Raw genomic sequence first — 13346 nt, 5'->3', positions numbered from 1 at the left:
CCAAAAGCGCGTGCGCAGACGCCCCCCCCCTCACCTCCCCCGGCTTGCGGAGAGTGGCTCTGCGTGCGCGGGCCCGCGGGGCGCGCGCGCGACCTGGCACTGGGCGGGTCCAAGCGGTGTTTGAGCGCCCCGCGGTCCTGAGGCAGAGACGGGGGAGGAAAGCCAGCGAAGCAGGCAGGTCTCTCTGCACTCCCACGGGCGTGAGAGGAGGGGTCGCCCGAGAGAGAGAGAGAGAGAGAGGTGTGAGCCACCAGCGACCATCCGAGACATTCGCGGCAGCGTTCCGAGGGGCGTCCGCTTCCGGCCCGGGCAGCTCCCGCTGGATGGGGAAAAGCGGAGTCAGGAGTGGCCGTGCTTTTGAGTCCTAGGTTCGGGTACTTTTCCCCCCACCCCCCACTGTCCCCCTGTGCGTCCCGAGGCAAGCCTGTGGGGTCAGCCCATCTGGGTGACCACCTCTCGACGCCGCTCGGAGGTCCCGGGCATCCCCCTGTGCTCTGAGGTGTCTGTCTGGACCTGCCCGGGGCGCGGGGGTGGGTCGCCAGAAGCCAGGCAGACCCTGAGCTGTCCTCTCGCCGCCGTCGGTTATTAGTTTCTGACCCTCCCTGGCTGCTCTTCCGAGCACAGCTCTGGTGCAAAAGCTTGGGTAAGTAAGCGTACCCGCCTCCCTCTCGCTCTTCCCCGACGCCCTGCTGGCCGGTTCTTTGCAAGTTCTGCTGTGGCTCCCAGGGACTGAGGATTGAGGGACCCAGGATATTTTGGTAATAATGACCCTGCTCTTGTATCAGGAAGAGAAATTATCTAATGAGGAAGTAGACCACTATTACTGTTTTCCGGGACAGACAGACTTAGCCTTTATTTTGTGGTTCTGTATCTTGCGGCAGTTTGACTTTCTCTTTTGAGAGGTGTGGCACACGGGGAGGTTGCCCAGTTTTTCAGTTTGTGTAAAGTTTGGAAAAAGTTCTTTAAAATTTATATATTTGAGTTTAATAAGGCTAGAGAGAATGGGCACTTAGTTGCCAAACAGTGTTTCTGCTTAATTATTACACATAACATAAAGTCCTTTTTTATCATAATGAATTTCACAACTGCCAGTTGAGAAACCTTTAAGTGACTACAATTGTTAACATTAAAAAATGATAGACTTGGGGGCTGGAGAGATGGCTCAGAGAGTAAGAGCACTGACTGCTCTTCCAAAGGTCATGAGTTCAATTCCCACTGACCACATGTTGGCTCACAACCATCTATAACGAAATCTGTATACACAATAAATAAATAAATCTTAAAAAAATGATAGTCTTGTTTCTGATAATTTCTTTCTTCCTTGTTTTATTTATTTATTTTTCTTAGTTTCGCTGCAGCCCTGGGCATTTTGTGAACTTGACAAGCACAAACAAATGCCTTCTTTTTTATTATTCTTTTGAAGTTGAATGATACTCGCCGTTTTGCATGCTCTAAATTACAATGTGCTTATCTCTGGTTTTGCATTTCAGATAGTTACAATCTGATTTCCCTATTTTTGTTTTACTAGATTGTAAATTTCTTCAGGGATATGAGTTAATATTCTCTAGTCTCAGGATGGGCTCAGTATATTGAGGGCTGAGATTATACAGCACTAGTGGTAGGTGGTTTGCCCACCACACATAAGAAGGCAGTAGGTTCAAGCCCCAGCACACACTCATATCACGTATTGAAGGGAGGATTAAGCCTGTTTAAGACATTTGCACTTTACTACATTGCATGGAGTTCTGTTAGTGTTTTTAGAACTTTCGAGCATTTGTAGCTGAGCTTTATATCCATGAAAAAAAATTTCATCATATTGTAGGGAAGTTGTTAGGAAGTGAAACTGTCTTTCTGTAAAGAGTATTATTTATTACCTTGGTCCAAGAAGTGACATCAGAGGGAGTTTCCTATGCTTCTGTGAGTATGTGCTTACTAATGAAGATGTGGGACTGACGTCTACTTTGAGAACTCAGTATCAGCAGTGCCACTCCGTTTTAGGGTGGATAAGGGAGACAATTCAAAACATCAGGACTTAAGTATGATAACTTTTATAGACCCTCAACCTAAGAAAAGAAATTTTTACTGTAAAAAATAAAAGTATGTATTGAAAAAATGACAATACTTTGTAAAATTACAAAGGGAGAAAGCTAAAATCTTACTATATATATTCTCCTAAACACTTGGATTAACAAACTTTTAAGCATCTTCTTATGCATTTATGTGATACAACACATTTCATGTTATTTGGGGCTTTATTTCTCTTTTTCAAATCAGCAGTGTCAGAAACATCTTTTCTTGCCAGTATATGTACTGCATAGAGATATATGCCATAAAATTTTAAGTGGCTATATAATGGTCCATTTTTACATATAAACCCCAGTTAGAAAATAATTTCAAAAAATCCTTGTCTTCCTTATATTTCTTGATTACCATTGAAGTTACACATTATGTTTCTTGTCATAGCAAAATATCTTGGTCCTATGCCTGCAGCCCATGCTTGACAGTGAAGAGAGAAAAAAACCTGAGGGACAATGGATGCCAAGGCCCGGAATTGTTTGCTTCAACATAGAGAAGCTCTGGAGAAGGACATCAAAACATCCTACATCATGGATCACATGATTAGTAATGGTGTGTTAACAGTCCGAGAGGAAGAAAAAGTGAAAAGTCAGGTAAACCCCCTGAGGCATTCTATATTTCTTTAAAACTCTTCAGACACTTTCAGATCATGCCCCAGTCTCCGCTAATTTGTGTTGCAAACATACTCACTGCTGTATTCTTGCACTGTTTAATATTTTTCAGGTCACTCAATCTCAGCGAGCAGCTATTTTAATTAAAATGATACTTAACAAAGATAATTGTGCCTACATTTCGTTCTACAACGCTCTGCTACACGAGGGCTATAAAGACCTGGCTGCGCTTCTCCACAGTGGCCTTCCGCTTGTTTCTTCTTCCAGTGGCAAAGACACAGATGGTGGAATAACTTCATTTGGTTTGTATCCCTGATACCTTGGGGCATATTGCCGTGCTCATGGCTGCCCTGCTTACAGGTCTGATTGCAGTCAAACCGCTGGAGAGTGAAAGCATGCATGTGCAAAAAGTATTTTAAGTTCAAGCTTATATATTTATGTTTCCATGTTAATACATTTTCTTCTTGCCCAGTGAACTACTTGTGATGTAGTGGCATGTGTATCCTAAAATTTAGAGCTAGTGAGAACATTTGTAGGGCCATGATCATTTTTATTAGTGTGTTTATATAGAGTTTTTAGGACAGGAAAAAGATCTTTAGGAATTTATATTCTTTTTTAAAAAACAACGTTCATTTTATGTGCATGTGTTATCTGCATATATCCCCACACACCATGTGTATGTCTAGTGTCCTCGGGGGCCAGAAGAGGGCATTGGATCTTCTGGAACTAGGGTTACAGACAGTTGTGAGATACTGTGTGGGAGTGGATCCCAGGGCCTCTAGAAGCGCAGCCAGCACTCCTTTTTATTTAGTAATTTATTTATTTAATTTTATTTTTTAACATGCATTGGTGTGAGAGTGTCAGATCCCTTGGAAGTGGAATTACAGACAGTTGTGAGCTGCCGTGTGGGTGCTGGGAATTGAACCCAGGTCCTTTGGAAGAGCAGCCAGTACTCTTAACCACTAAGCCATGTCTCTAGCTCCCTACTTAAAAAAAAAAAGATTTATTTATTTATTTATTTTATGTGTATGAGTACTCTATCTGCATATATACCTGCACACCAGAAGAGGGCATCAGATCCTAGTATAGATGGTTGTGAGCCACCATGTGGTTGTTGGGAATTGAACTCAGGACCTCTGGAAGAACAGACAGTGCTCTTAATTGCTGAGGCATCTCTCCAGCCCACAAGTCTATATTTTTTGAAAGAATTCCATAACATTGTTCCGTTTACATTCTGTCCCTGTTTCCTTTTTTCTTTTTCCTCTCTGTGGTTTTTGGGATGAAACTTACGACCTTGCACATACTAAGCAAACTCAGCCACTGAACTTTACCGTTCGTTCCCAGAATTTAACATAAGACAAAAGAGGTTGGAGGGTCCAAGGCAGGAGTAGATGGAGACTTCCTTTGTGGGTAGCGTTCTGGAAGAATGCATGCTTTGTGTTCTGAGGCACAGGATGGGTGAGGTTCATATTCTAGTCATATTTTGAATTTCGTCTTGAAAAATTTGAGGCTAAGACCTCAGCCTTGCTTGTCTGGGTTTTTGTGGGAGGATTCCTCAGAAGCAGTCATTCCAAAGTTGAGTTCATTCCCACTCGTTCCGCGTTTCAGTGAGGACGGTGCTGTGTGAAGGTGGAGTGCCGCAGAGGCCAGTCGTCTTTGTTACCAGAAAGAAGCTGGTGAACGCAGTTCAGCAGAAGCTCTGGAGGCTGAACGGTGAATCCGGGTGGGTCACCATATATGGAATGGCAGGCTGTGGGAAGTCTGTGTTAGCCGCGGAAGCTGTCCGAGATCACTCCCTCTTAGAAGGTAATTGTCGCTGTCATGTGAGCGCTGCTTTTTAAGATTTTGCTTTTATTTCGACACAGGAATTTTTTTATTTATTGGTGCTTTTAGGCATTCCCGTTGGTGCTGGTAATAAACTGCCACAAATTTAGTGACTTAAAGCAACACACGTTTCTTGTCTTAGTTTTTTTTTTTTTTTGTTTGCTTGATTTTTTTAAAAACTAGGTTGGAATCAAAGTGTTACAACTGCATTCCCTTGGAAGTTCTTAGGGTGCTATTGCTGTGACCCATGACCAAAGCAACTTAGAGAGGAAAGGGTGTATATGGCTTCTGCTCTCATTTCACTGTTCATCACTGAAGGAAGCCAGGACAGGAACTCAAACAGGGCAGGAACCTAGAGACAGGAGCTGATGCAGAGGCCATGGACGGGTGCTGCTTACTGGCTTGCTCCTCATGGCTTGCTTAGCTTGCTTTCTTATAGAACCCAGGCCCACCAGCCCAGGGGTGGCACCACCCACAATGGGCTGGGCCCTCCCCCATTGGTTACTAATTAAGAAAATGTCCTACAGGCTTGTCCACAGCTCTGTCTCATGTAGACATGTTCTTAATTGAGGTTCCCTCCTCTTAGATGACTTTAGCTTGTGTTAAGCTAACATAAAACTATTCGTCACATGTCTATATTTGTTTGGTATACACATACCACACACACACACACACACACACACACACACACACACACACACATACACACACGTATATATGCATGTGGGTGGATACATATGAGTGTGTACCCATGAAGTATGTACATGTGTATGAAAGCTAGAGATTGACATAGGTGTTCTTTGATCATTCTCCACTGTATCTGTTTAGACAGTGTCACTTACTCTGATCCAGAGATCGTTGGGTGTAACTAGCCAATTTCCTCTGCGGATCCTGTTTCTGCCTCTGGGATTGTAAGTGAGCCACTTCGACCACTTGGTATTTACATGAGTGCTGGGGATCTGAATTCAGGCCCTTATGCTTCTAGCAAGTGCTTTTACTATTGAGCCATCAACTCAGCCCCCTTTTTTTCCCATAATTCTTTCTTTTTATTTTCTTTTTATTTTTTTCAGGACACCATTTCTCTGTGTAGCTTTGACTGTCCTGGAACTTGCTTTGTAGACCAGGCTGGCCTTGAAGTTAGAGATCCACCTGCCTCTGCCTCCTGATTACTGGCATTAAAGGCATCACCACTACCTTGCTAAAAGTTAACATCATCTTGGGCTGCAGGCATAGCTCAGAGGTTAAGAGCACTGTCTGTTCTTCCAAAGGTCCTGAGTTCAATTCCTAGCAACTACATAGTGGCTCACAACCATCTATAATGAGATCTGGTGCTCTCTTCGGGTGTGCAGGTGTATATGCAAGCAGAACATTGTATAAAAAAAAATAACATCTTAAAAAAACCGTTAATAACTCATTTACCTTGTGTAATACCCAAGGAGGGAATCCTGAGGATTGGCTGCAACTAGTGTAGTTTTAAAAGAACAGCTTTATAGATCCATTTATCATCTGGTGACTGATTTTCCTTTCTCAGGTATTCATGTATACAGTAAATATTTGAAGCCAACAGTTTGATTGGCAGTTTGGGCCATGGGAGATCAAAAAAGAAGGCCGTGCGTTTGAGGACTCATCCATAGTCTAGTAGGGGACAGGCACGCCACCAACTTATTGTGGATGTGAGAAGATGAAGAGTAGAAGAAAGTACCGGGTGTGTGATAGCTGTTCTTGCTTGCCACCTTGACTGCGTCCAGAATTAACTAAAACCCAAGCAGCAGGATACATGTCTGAGGGGTTTTTTTCCTTACTAAATCATTTGAAGTGGGAAGACCCACTTTTAACCCAGATCTTTTGAGGCAGAGAGATTCGCTTCTAATCTGGGCCACATCTTCTGCTGGCAGTTTATAGGATGTGGATGAAGGACGCTTGCTCTTTGCCTGCTTGTCCTCAGTCTCACTGGCAAGTCCATTTCTTCACTGGCATTAGAGCTTACTTCTTTGGCATTCTGGCCTAACGGTAGACTAGCTGATACATCCAGCCTCGAGGACTGAACGCCTACTGGATTCTTGGACCTTTGATTGGTAGACATCCATTGTTGGGCTAGCTGGACCACAGCTTGTAAGCCGCTCTAATGATTCCACCCCCCCCCCCATAGAGATTCATTCTGTAAGTTCTGTTCCTCTGGAGAACCTTAAGTAATACAGGGAACAAGGTTGGAAGGAAGGAATGCTTATCTTCTGGAGGAAGGGAGTAGACAGGGTGGGGTTCCTGAGTGAGAGGCCATTTAGTTGAATTTTAGAGAAAGAGGAAAAGCTTGCTGGGCAGACTAGGGATGGAAGCAGGAAGCGTGGTTTGTGGTTAATGGAGAGGTGGAAGACAGACTTGGTAGAAGGGAGTTCAGATTAGCTTGGCAGGGTTCTCAAGATTCATTAGAGGTAAATGTACAACTACCCAGTGTTTGACTTCCTCCATTCTTCTATACTTTCTAAAAAGATTCCTTTTTGTGCATACTTGTGTGTGTGTGTGTGTGTACATGAGCGTACACATGCCACGTCACTTGAGGGAAGGACAGAGGACAGTTAGTGAGAGTTGCTTTTCTCTTTCTGTCATGTAGGTTCTAGCAGTCCAAACTCAGGCCTAGATGTCTCACCAGCTCCTTCATTTTTCAGTGAGTCCAATTTGCGTAATACCTGTAGGGAACTCAGACAGTTTCTGACTTCTAGTGATCATTTAAAAAGTACAAGTCTTAACCAGCAGTCAAGGCAGGTTAAATGACACATTAAGTGGATGAAGTAATAGGCCTGCAAGAGATTGGGAAGATAGAGGCTAGGGCCCATGTTCATGCACACAAGGATTCCGTTTACAACTTCTTAGCCTTCTTAACAGTGTTGATGTAAGTTTTGACAGGATGCCCAGGCCTTGGCTCTTAGTTTTTTTGTTTTTTGTTTTGTGTCATAAGAGAAGTTTCTTAGGACTTACTAGCTCCTTGAAAGTCTCTAGAGCCTTGCAGTGGTTTTTAAAACCTCTTCAGTTGCCTAGTACTCACATGCCATTAATTCCAGCACGTGGGAGGCAGAGGTAGGTAGATCTCTGAGTTGAAGGGCAGCTTGGTCTACAGAGTGAGTTCCTGGATAGCCAGGGCTACACAGTAAGATCCTATCTAAAACAAAACAAAGCCTTAAGAAACTAGTGCTGACCTGGTGACTGAAGATACTTCAGCATGAAATGGGCTTAAGTTCCTTTAGTGTAAAGAATTAGGTTTTCATATCAGATTCATGATGAACTTTCTTTAAATGTATATTTAAAGAATACTTCACTTAAGTTGCTCTATATTATGATGAACTTTCAATTTTAGGGGTTAAAAGTGAATAAAAACTTAGAGGGCTAAAAAACCCCCACAACTTAGAGGGCTAATGGCTTTGGAAACAGTTTGATTTAACCACTGTGTGTGTGTGTCTGTGTGTGTACACACATGCTGGTGGGGCAGAGGTCAACATAGATATCTTCCTATGTTGCTTTCCACTTCCACTTCCTTTTTTGAGACAGAGTCTCACTGAACCTAGAGCTCCGTGGCTGAGCTAGACTAGCCGTAGCCGGCCCCAGGCCTGTGCCTCTCTCCACAGACTGTAGGCACTCCCTGCTCTACCTGGCCACATCTGGCTTTTTTATATTGCTATTAGGGAGTAAATCTAGGTCTTCTTGTTTGATGCCTGTGCAAACACTGTACCAACAGAGTCATCTTCCAGTTTCTTTCTTTCTTTTTTTTCATCTTCTAGTTTCTAACTGCTTGGCTTTGAGAAAGCCCCAGATACCCTAGTAATTGATTGATACATATGAGCTTAACTCATCCCTCGGAGATTTTGTGAGATCCAAGTGCTGGGATTTTCCTTGCCTGCCTATATGCTTTTAAGTAAACTAGTTTTCTTTAAAAGTTTAATTCTTTGTTTCATATACAAACACACACATAATACATACATACATGGAAAATGCCAACACATCTTTAAGCCACTTAAAGTTCCCTGTTTCTTTTGTGTGAAATCCATGTAGATTTCAGAGGTTGAACTGAGGTTGTCGAGTTTGGTCCTTATTCACTGAGTCGTCTTGCCAGCCCTCTGCTGTGGTTTCAAAACATGGACGCTTTTCCTATGGGCCTCCTACTATTTGATTCTGTCTTTTCCAAGATTTCCTTGATGCTATTAGATTATTAATTTCTAGCAGGAAAAAAACTCATGTGAAAATGGGACCTCTTTTCTCCCTCTCTGAATAAGGGCTGTTTTTCCTTTGAATAAGTTTCTCCAAGTGAATATAAGCCTCATTCAAGGTTGAATTGCTCCCTCTTGTGCCCATAGTTAAGATGCTTAGATTCTTCATTAAATGTAGATAACAGTTTACTGTTTAATTAAATGCTGTACTGTAGTGGTAGATTTGTAGTCAGTTGATCACTTAATCTATTTGTTTACCTTTCTTTTAGAAAGGAACAGCATATATTTTGGTTTTTGTTTTTCTTGCATATGCTTATAATGCCCCAATGTAGGGTAGGAAGGCTATAACCTAGGAAAATGGTACTTAAATGTGGAAGAGTTTACCAGGTAGCTCCATTAAGATACTTTACTTTTTTTCAATCCTGGGATAACTTTTTAGAATTATAAATTTGTTTAAGTATAAAAGTAGAATTAAAAAAAATTTTTTTAAGTTTTTTTAAAGACAAGATTTCTATGTGTAGCACTGGCCATCCTGGGACTCGATCTATAGAACAGGTTGGCCTCAAATTCAGAGACCTCCCACCTCTGTCTCCTGAGTGCTGGCATTAAAGGCATGCACCACTGGCAAAAGTAGAATTTTTAATTTAAGAAGTAAAAACAAAGTGTGAAAGTGTATTCAGGAGTCTGAGGCAAGAGAATTGGGAGATTGAGTCAGACCTAGGCTGTAGAATGAGATGCTGTCTCAGAAACAACCAATAAGACGGCTGGATTAGCTCACTTGGTAGAATGCTTGGGTAGCACACATAATGCGTAGGTTCAATCACAAAACAGAACAGCAGCAAAAGAAATAAAAGCTGTCTTCATTTGCCAGTCTCCTAAATTTTTCTTTTTCCCGAGACACAGTTTGTGTATCCCTGACTGTCTTGGACTCCCTTTGTAGACCAAGGTGGCCTCAAACTCACAGAGATCCACCTGCCCTTGCCTCCTGAGTGCTGGATTAAATGTATGCACTACCACTCCTGGCTTATTTAGGTTTTGAAATACATCTCATTATGTAGACCAGGCTGACCTTGAACTCAGAGAGAGATCTTTCTGCCTCTGATCCCCTGAGTGCCAGGATTAAAGGCATGCTGTACCATATACCTACCACATTTTATATTTTAAATTTCTTTTAGCAGCAGGCAGTCAGTAGAGTAGTCTCATTCCAGTGTAACAGATGAGAATAACGTGAAATGACGTGCGAGAAGAGCGTAGCTAGTAAGCAAGGGAGCCACACTTCAGAACCCTAGTGAAAGAGTTGTGTGTTCGTGGATGTTGGTTGTTTTTTTTTTTTTTTTTTTAAGATTTATTTATTTATTATTTATTTATGTAGTACTCTGCCCTCATGTGAGCCAGCAGACCAGAAGATGGCATTAGATCTCATTACAGATGGCTGTGAGCCACCATGTGGTTGCTGGGAATTGAACTCAGGACTCTGGAAGAACAGGCAGTGCTCTTAACCTCTGAGCCATCTCTCCAGCCTGTTTGTTCTTTTTTTTTTTTTAATATTTATTTATCTTTATTTTATGTGTGTGTGTGTACACCACATGTCTGCCCCTCAGAGGCAGAAGAGGGAGTCAGATCCTCTGGAAGTGGAGTTAAGAAAGCTTATGAGCTGCCATATGGATGCTATGACTCATGCATGGGTCCTCTGTAAGAACAGCCAGCTCTCTAAACCACTGAGCCATCTCTTCAGCCTGGGTGTCAGTTTGCTCTCAATGGGATGACTTTCTTCACCCTCTATTATAGCAGGACTTACAGACCTGCCAGTGGTATAAACAGTGACACAGGCTTTTTCTTTTTCTTTCTTTTCTCCCCCTACCCCACCCCGAGGCAGGGTTTCTTTGTGTAGCCCTGGCTGTCCTGGACTCGCTTTGTAGACCAGGCTGGCCTCGAACTGACAATGATCCACCTGCCTCTGCCTCCCAAGTGCTGGGATTAAAGGCGTGCACCATCATTACCTGATTTAGGCTTTTTAATATTTTAAAGCTTAGGTGTTTTGGCTGAGCAGATTTCCAGACAGCTTTGTAGCTTAACCCAACTAATTCTGGCACTGTTTCCTGCCATGGGGCCAGCTTTACTTCTCTGCTCCTGTCCAGCTGGTGAATCTCCCAGTGACCTTGCTTCCTCCCAGGGACCCTCTCTCCCAGAAGTTCCGCCTTCCATTGCCTGCCCAGCTTTTGGCCGTCAGCTTTGTATTACATGGAATAGGCAAGTGAGAAAGGATGGATGTTTATAAAATATAAGATGGAGTAACGGGCCATAGAATAACAGTACCACGATTGGCTAAGTAACAATTGACCCTACAGAGACACGCGTTCATACAGTGTACCTCAACACCCTATAGGGGTATTTCACAGTGTTTGAGGATATTTTTGGTTGTCAGTACTGATAAGGAGAGTCCTACTAAGTGTCCCAGATTGGGGACCAGGGTTAATCATCCTAGTATACACGGGAAAGTCCCTTACAACAAACAGTAACTCAGCTCCATATGTCTAGAGCACTGACGATAAGAACAGCCATTATAAGGCACTGGTTGCTGGGAACAAAGATTGTGAAAATATGCTTGGCAAAGCACAAAAACACTTCCCTGAAAGCCTCAGATAGAGTCCTAAGTTAAAATCTTAAGTTTCAGTATTTCTGGTTTGTAGTTCAGCAATTAACTCCTATCAAAATGTATAGCTTGACTCAAGAGAAGACAAAGTTATAAGGTAGAAGCTGGGCGTGCATTTGACACTTAGCAGTAGGACAGTTCAGAGACCTTGTTCAGAGCCCTTACGGTTACTCTTCTTTCCCTCATCAGGTTGTTTCCCAGGGGGTGTACATTGGGTTTCAGTTGGAAAACAAGACAAATCTGGGCTTCTCATGAAACTGCAGAATCTTTGTACACGGTTGGATCAAGATGGGAGTTTTTCTCAGAGGCTGCCACTTAATATTGAGGAGGCTAAGGACCGTCTCCGCGTTCTGATGCTGCGCAAGCACCCAAGGTATGGATGATCCAATGGACGTAGTGTACGAGACTTTACTGACACCCTGAGAACACCATGCCCTTCCCTAGAGCCACTGCTTTCCTGCTGTTCTCTCTTATACTTTAAAAACAGAAAACCGTTGGTCTGAATGGCTCATATTTGCCCCTTATTTATTGCATTGCTTCCTATATGCCATTGTAAGGTTTTGAGAATTACAATTTATAGTTGGCTATGGTCTATACTGTTTCTACTGGGTAAACATAGAATAAGAAAAAAAAATAGTGAGAGAAAGACTGAGAAAGGAAAGAAGGAAGGGTTTCTTATTTTGTGGGGTTGGGGATTGAACCTGCGGCCTCATCCATGTTATGCACGTATTCTACCACTGGGCCACATGCCTTGCTAAAAGGGTTTATTTTGTGTTATTATTTATTATGTTTTAAAATGCATAGTGTGTGTGTGTGTGTGTGTGTGTTTGTGTGTGTGTTTGTGGTGTGTGTGTATTTGCGTTTGTCTGGTTCTTTCTGCCATGAATTCTGGGAGTTGAAGTCAGGTCTAGGTCATCCCACTGGCCTGACAACTGTGTGTGATGTGTGCGTGTATGTGCACGTGAGGAGGTGCCTTCCTCTCTAGCTCTCTGCTTTATTACCGTGGTGCAGGCTCTCTTACAGACCCTGCAGCTTGTGGTTTGGCCAGGCTAGTGCCCAGCAGATCCCAATGATCATTACCACTTGTGCTGCATCTCAGGTGCTGGAGCAATCATGGACCCCTGGTCTTAGTTACTTTCTGTTGCTGTGACCAAGGCGATTTGTAGAAGAGAGTTTCTTTTTGTGCTTACAGTTTCAGAAAGTTAGAGCCCATGATGGCACAGTAAAGGCATGTCAGCAGGAACAGCTGAGATCTCACCTCTTGAACCCAAAACAGGAAACAGAGATACACTGGCATTTAAAATTTGAAACCCCACAGATGGCTTCCAGTGAAATACCTCCTTCACAGGCCACACCTCCTGATCCTTCACAGACAGTTCCACTAACTGGGGACCACTCTCACTCAAACCACCATACCCTAAAATCTTTGTTACGGAGATACCCACAAGTGTCCAGACTATTTTACTTTTTATCTGTTTATTGTTTTTTTGAGACAGGGCTTCTCTACATAACCTTGATTGTCCTGGAATTTACTGGAGAGCGCTTTAGGGGTTGAGAAATGGCTTAGCAGTTAAGAGCACTGGCTGCTCTTCCAAAAGACCCAGGCCAATTTCCAGCACCCACATAGCAGCTCATAACTGTAACTCTGGTTCCAGGGAATTTGATACCCTCACACAGACCTACATGCAGACAAAACACCAGTGTTTGCTTTTCTGACTTGCAGCTTCCAGTAATTTTTTTTTCATGTAGCTCGGGCTGGCCTCAGATCCACTGTGTAGCGAGGATGATCTTGAACATCTGAACCTCCTGCTTCCACCTAAGTGCTAGGATTACAAGAATGTGCCACCATGCATGGTTTATGCTGTGCTGGAGATCAAATCCAGGACTTCACACATGCTAGGCAAACCATACCAATATCCTTACCATCGGACTTGCCTTCTTCTGTACTTTTGACTTTTTAATAAGTATAATATGATCTGGAAAGGG

At 43.0% G+C, this 13346-nt stretch overlaps 1 protein-coding gene across 4 annotated transcripts in view; it reads left to right on the top strand.

Moving 5' to 3' along the window:
- The first annotated feature begins 74 nt into the window (after positions 1 to 74).
- Positions 75 to 13346, top strand: part of APAF1 (apoptotic peptidase activating factor 1) — a 129705-nt gene continuing 116433 nt past the window's right edge. For 3 of the 4 annotated variants that reach the window (XM_084796587.1, XM_084796588.1, XM_084796585.1), the window contains exons 1-5: positions 75 to 643; positions 2464 to 2669; positions 2800 to 2989; positions 4296 to 4493; positions 11550 to 11733. In XM_084796587.1, the coding sequence (XP_084652713.1) occupies positions 2532 to 2669; positions 2800 to 2989; positions 4296 to 4493; positions 11550 to 11733 (710 nt within the window). In that variant the 5' untranslated portion in view covers positions 75 to 643; positions 2464 to 2531. The remainder of the gene's footprint in view (positions 644 to 2463; positions 2670 to 2799; positions 2990 to 4295; positions 4494 to 11549; positions 11734 to 13346) is intronic. The other variant, XM_084796586.1, reaches the window with a different exon arrangement.

The sequence above is a fragment of the Acomys minous genome (assembly GCF_964271855.1).
Source record: "Acomys minous genome assembly, chromosome: 9".
Taxonomy (NCBI): domain Eukaryota; kingdom Metazoa; phylum Chordata; class Mammalia; order Rodentia; family Muridae; genus Acomys; species Acomys minous.
This window is presented reverse-complemented; position numbering and strand designations above follow the sequence as displayed.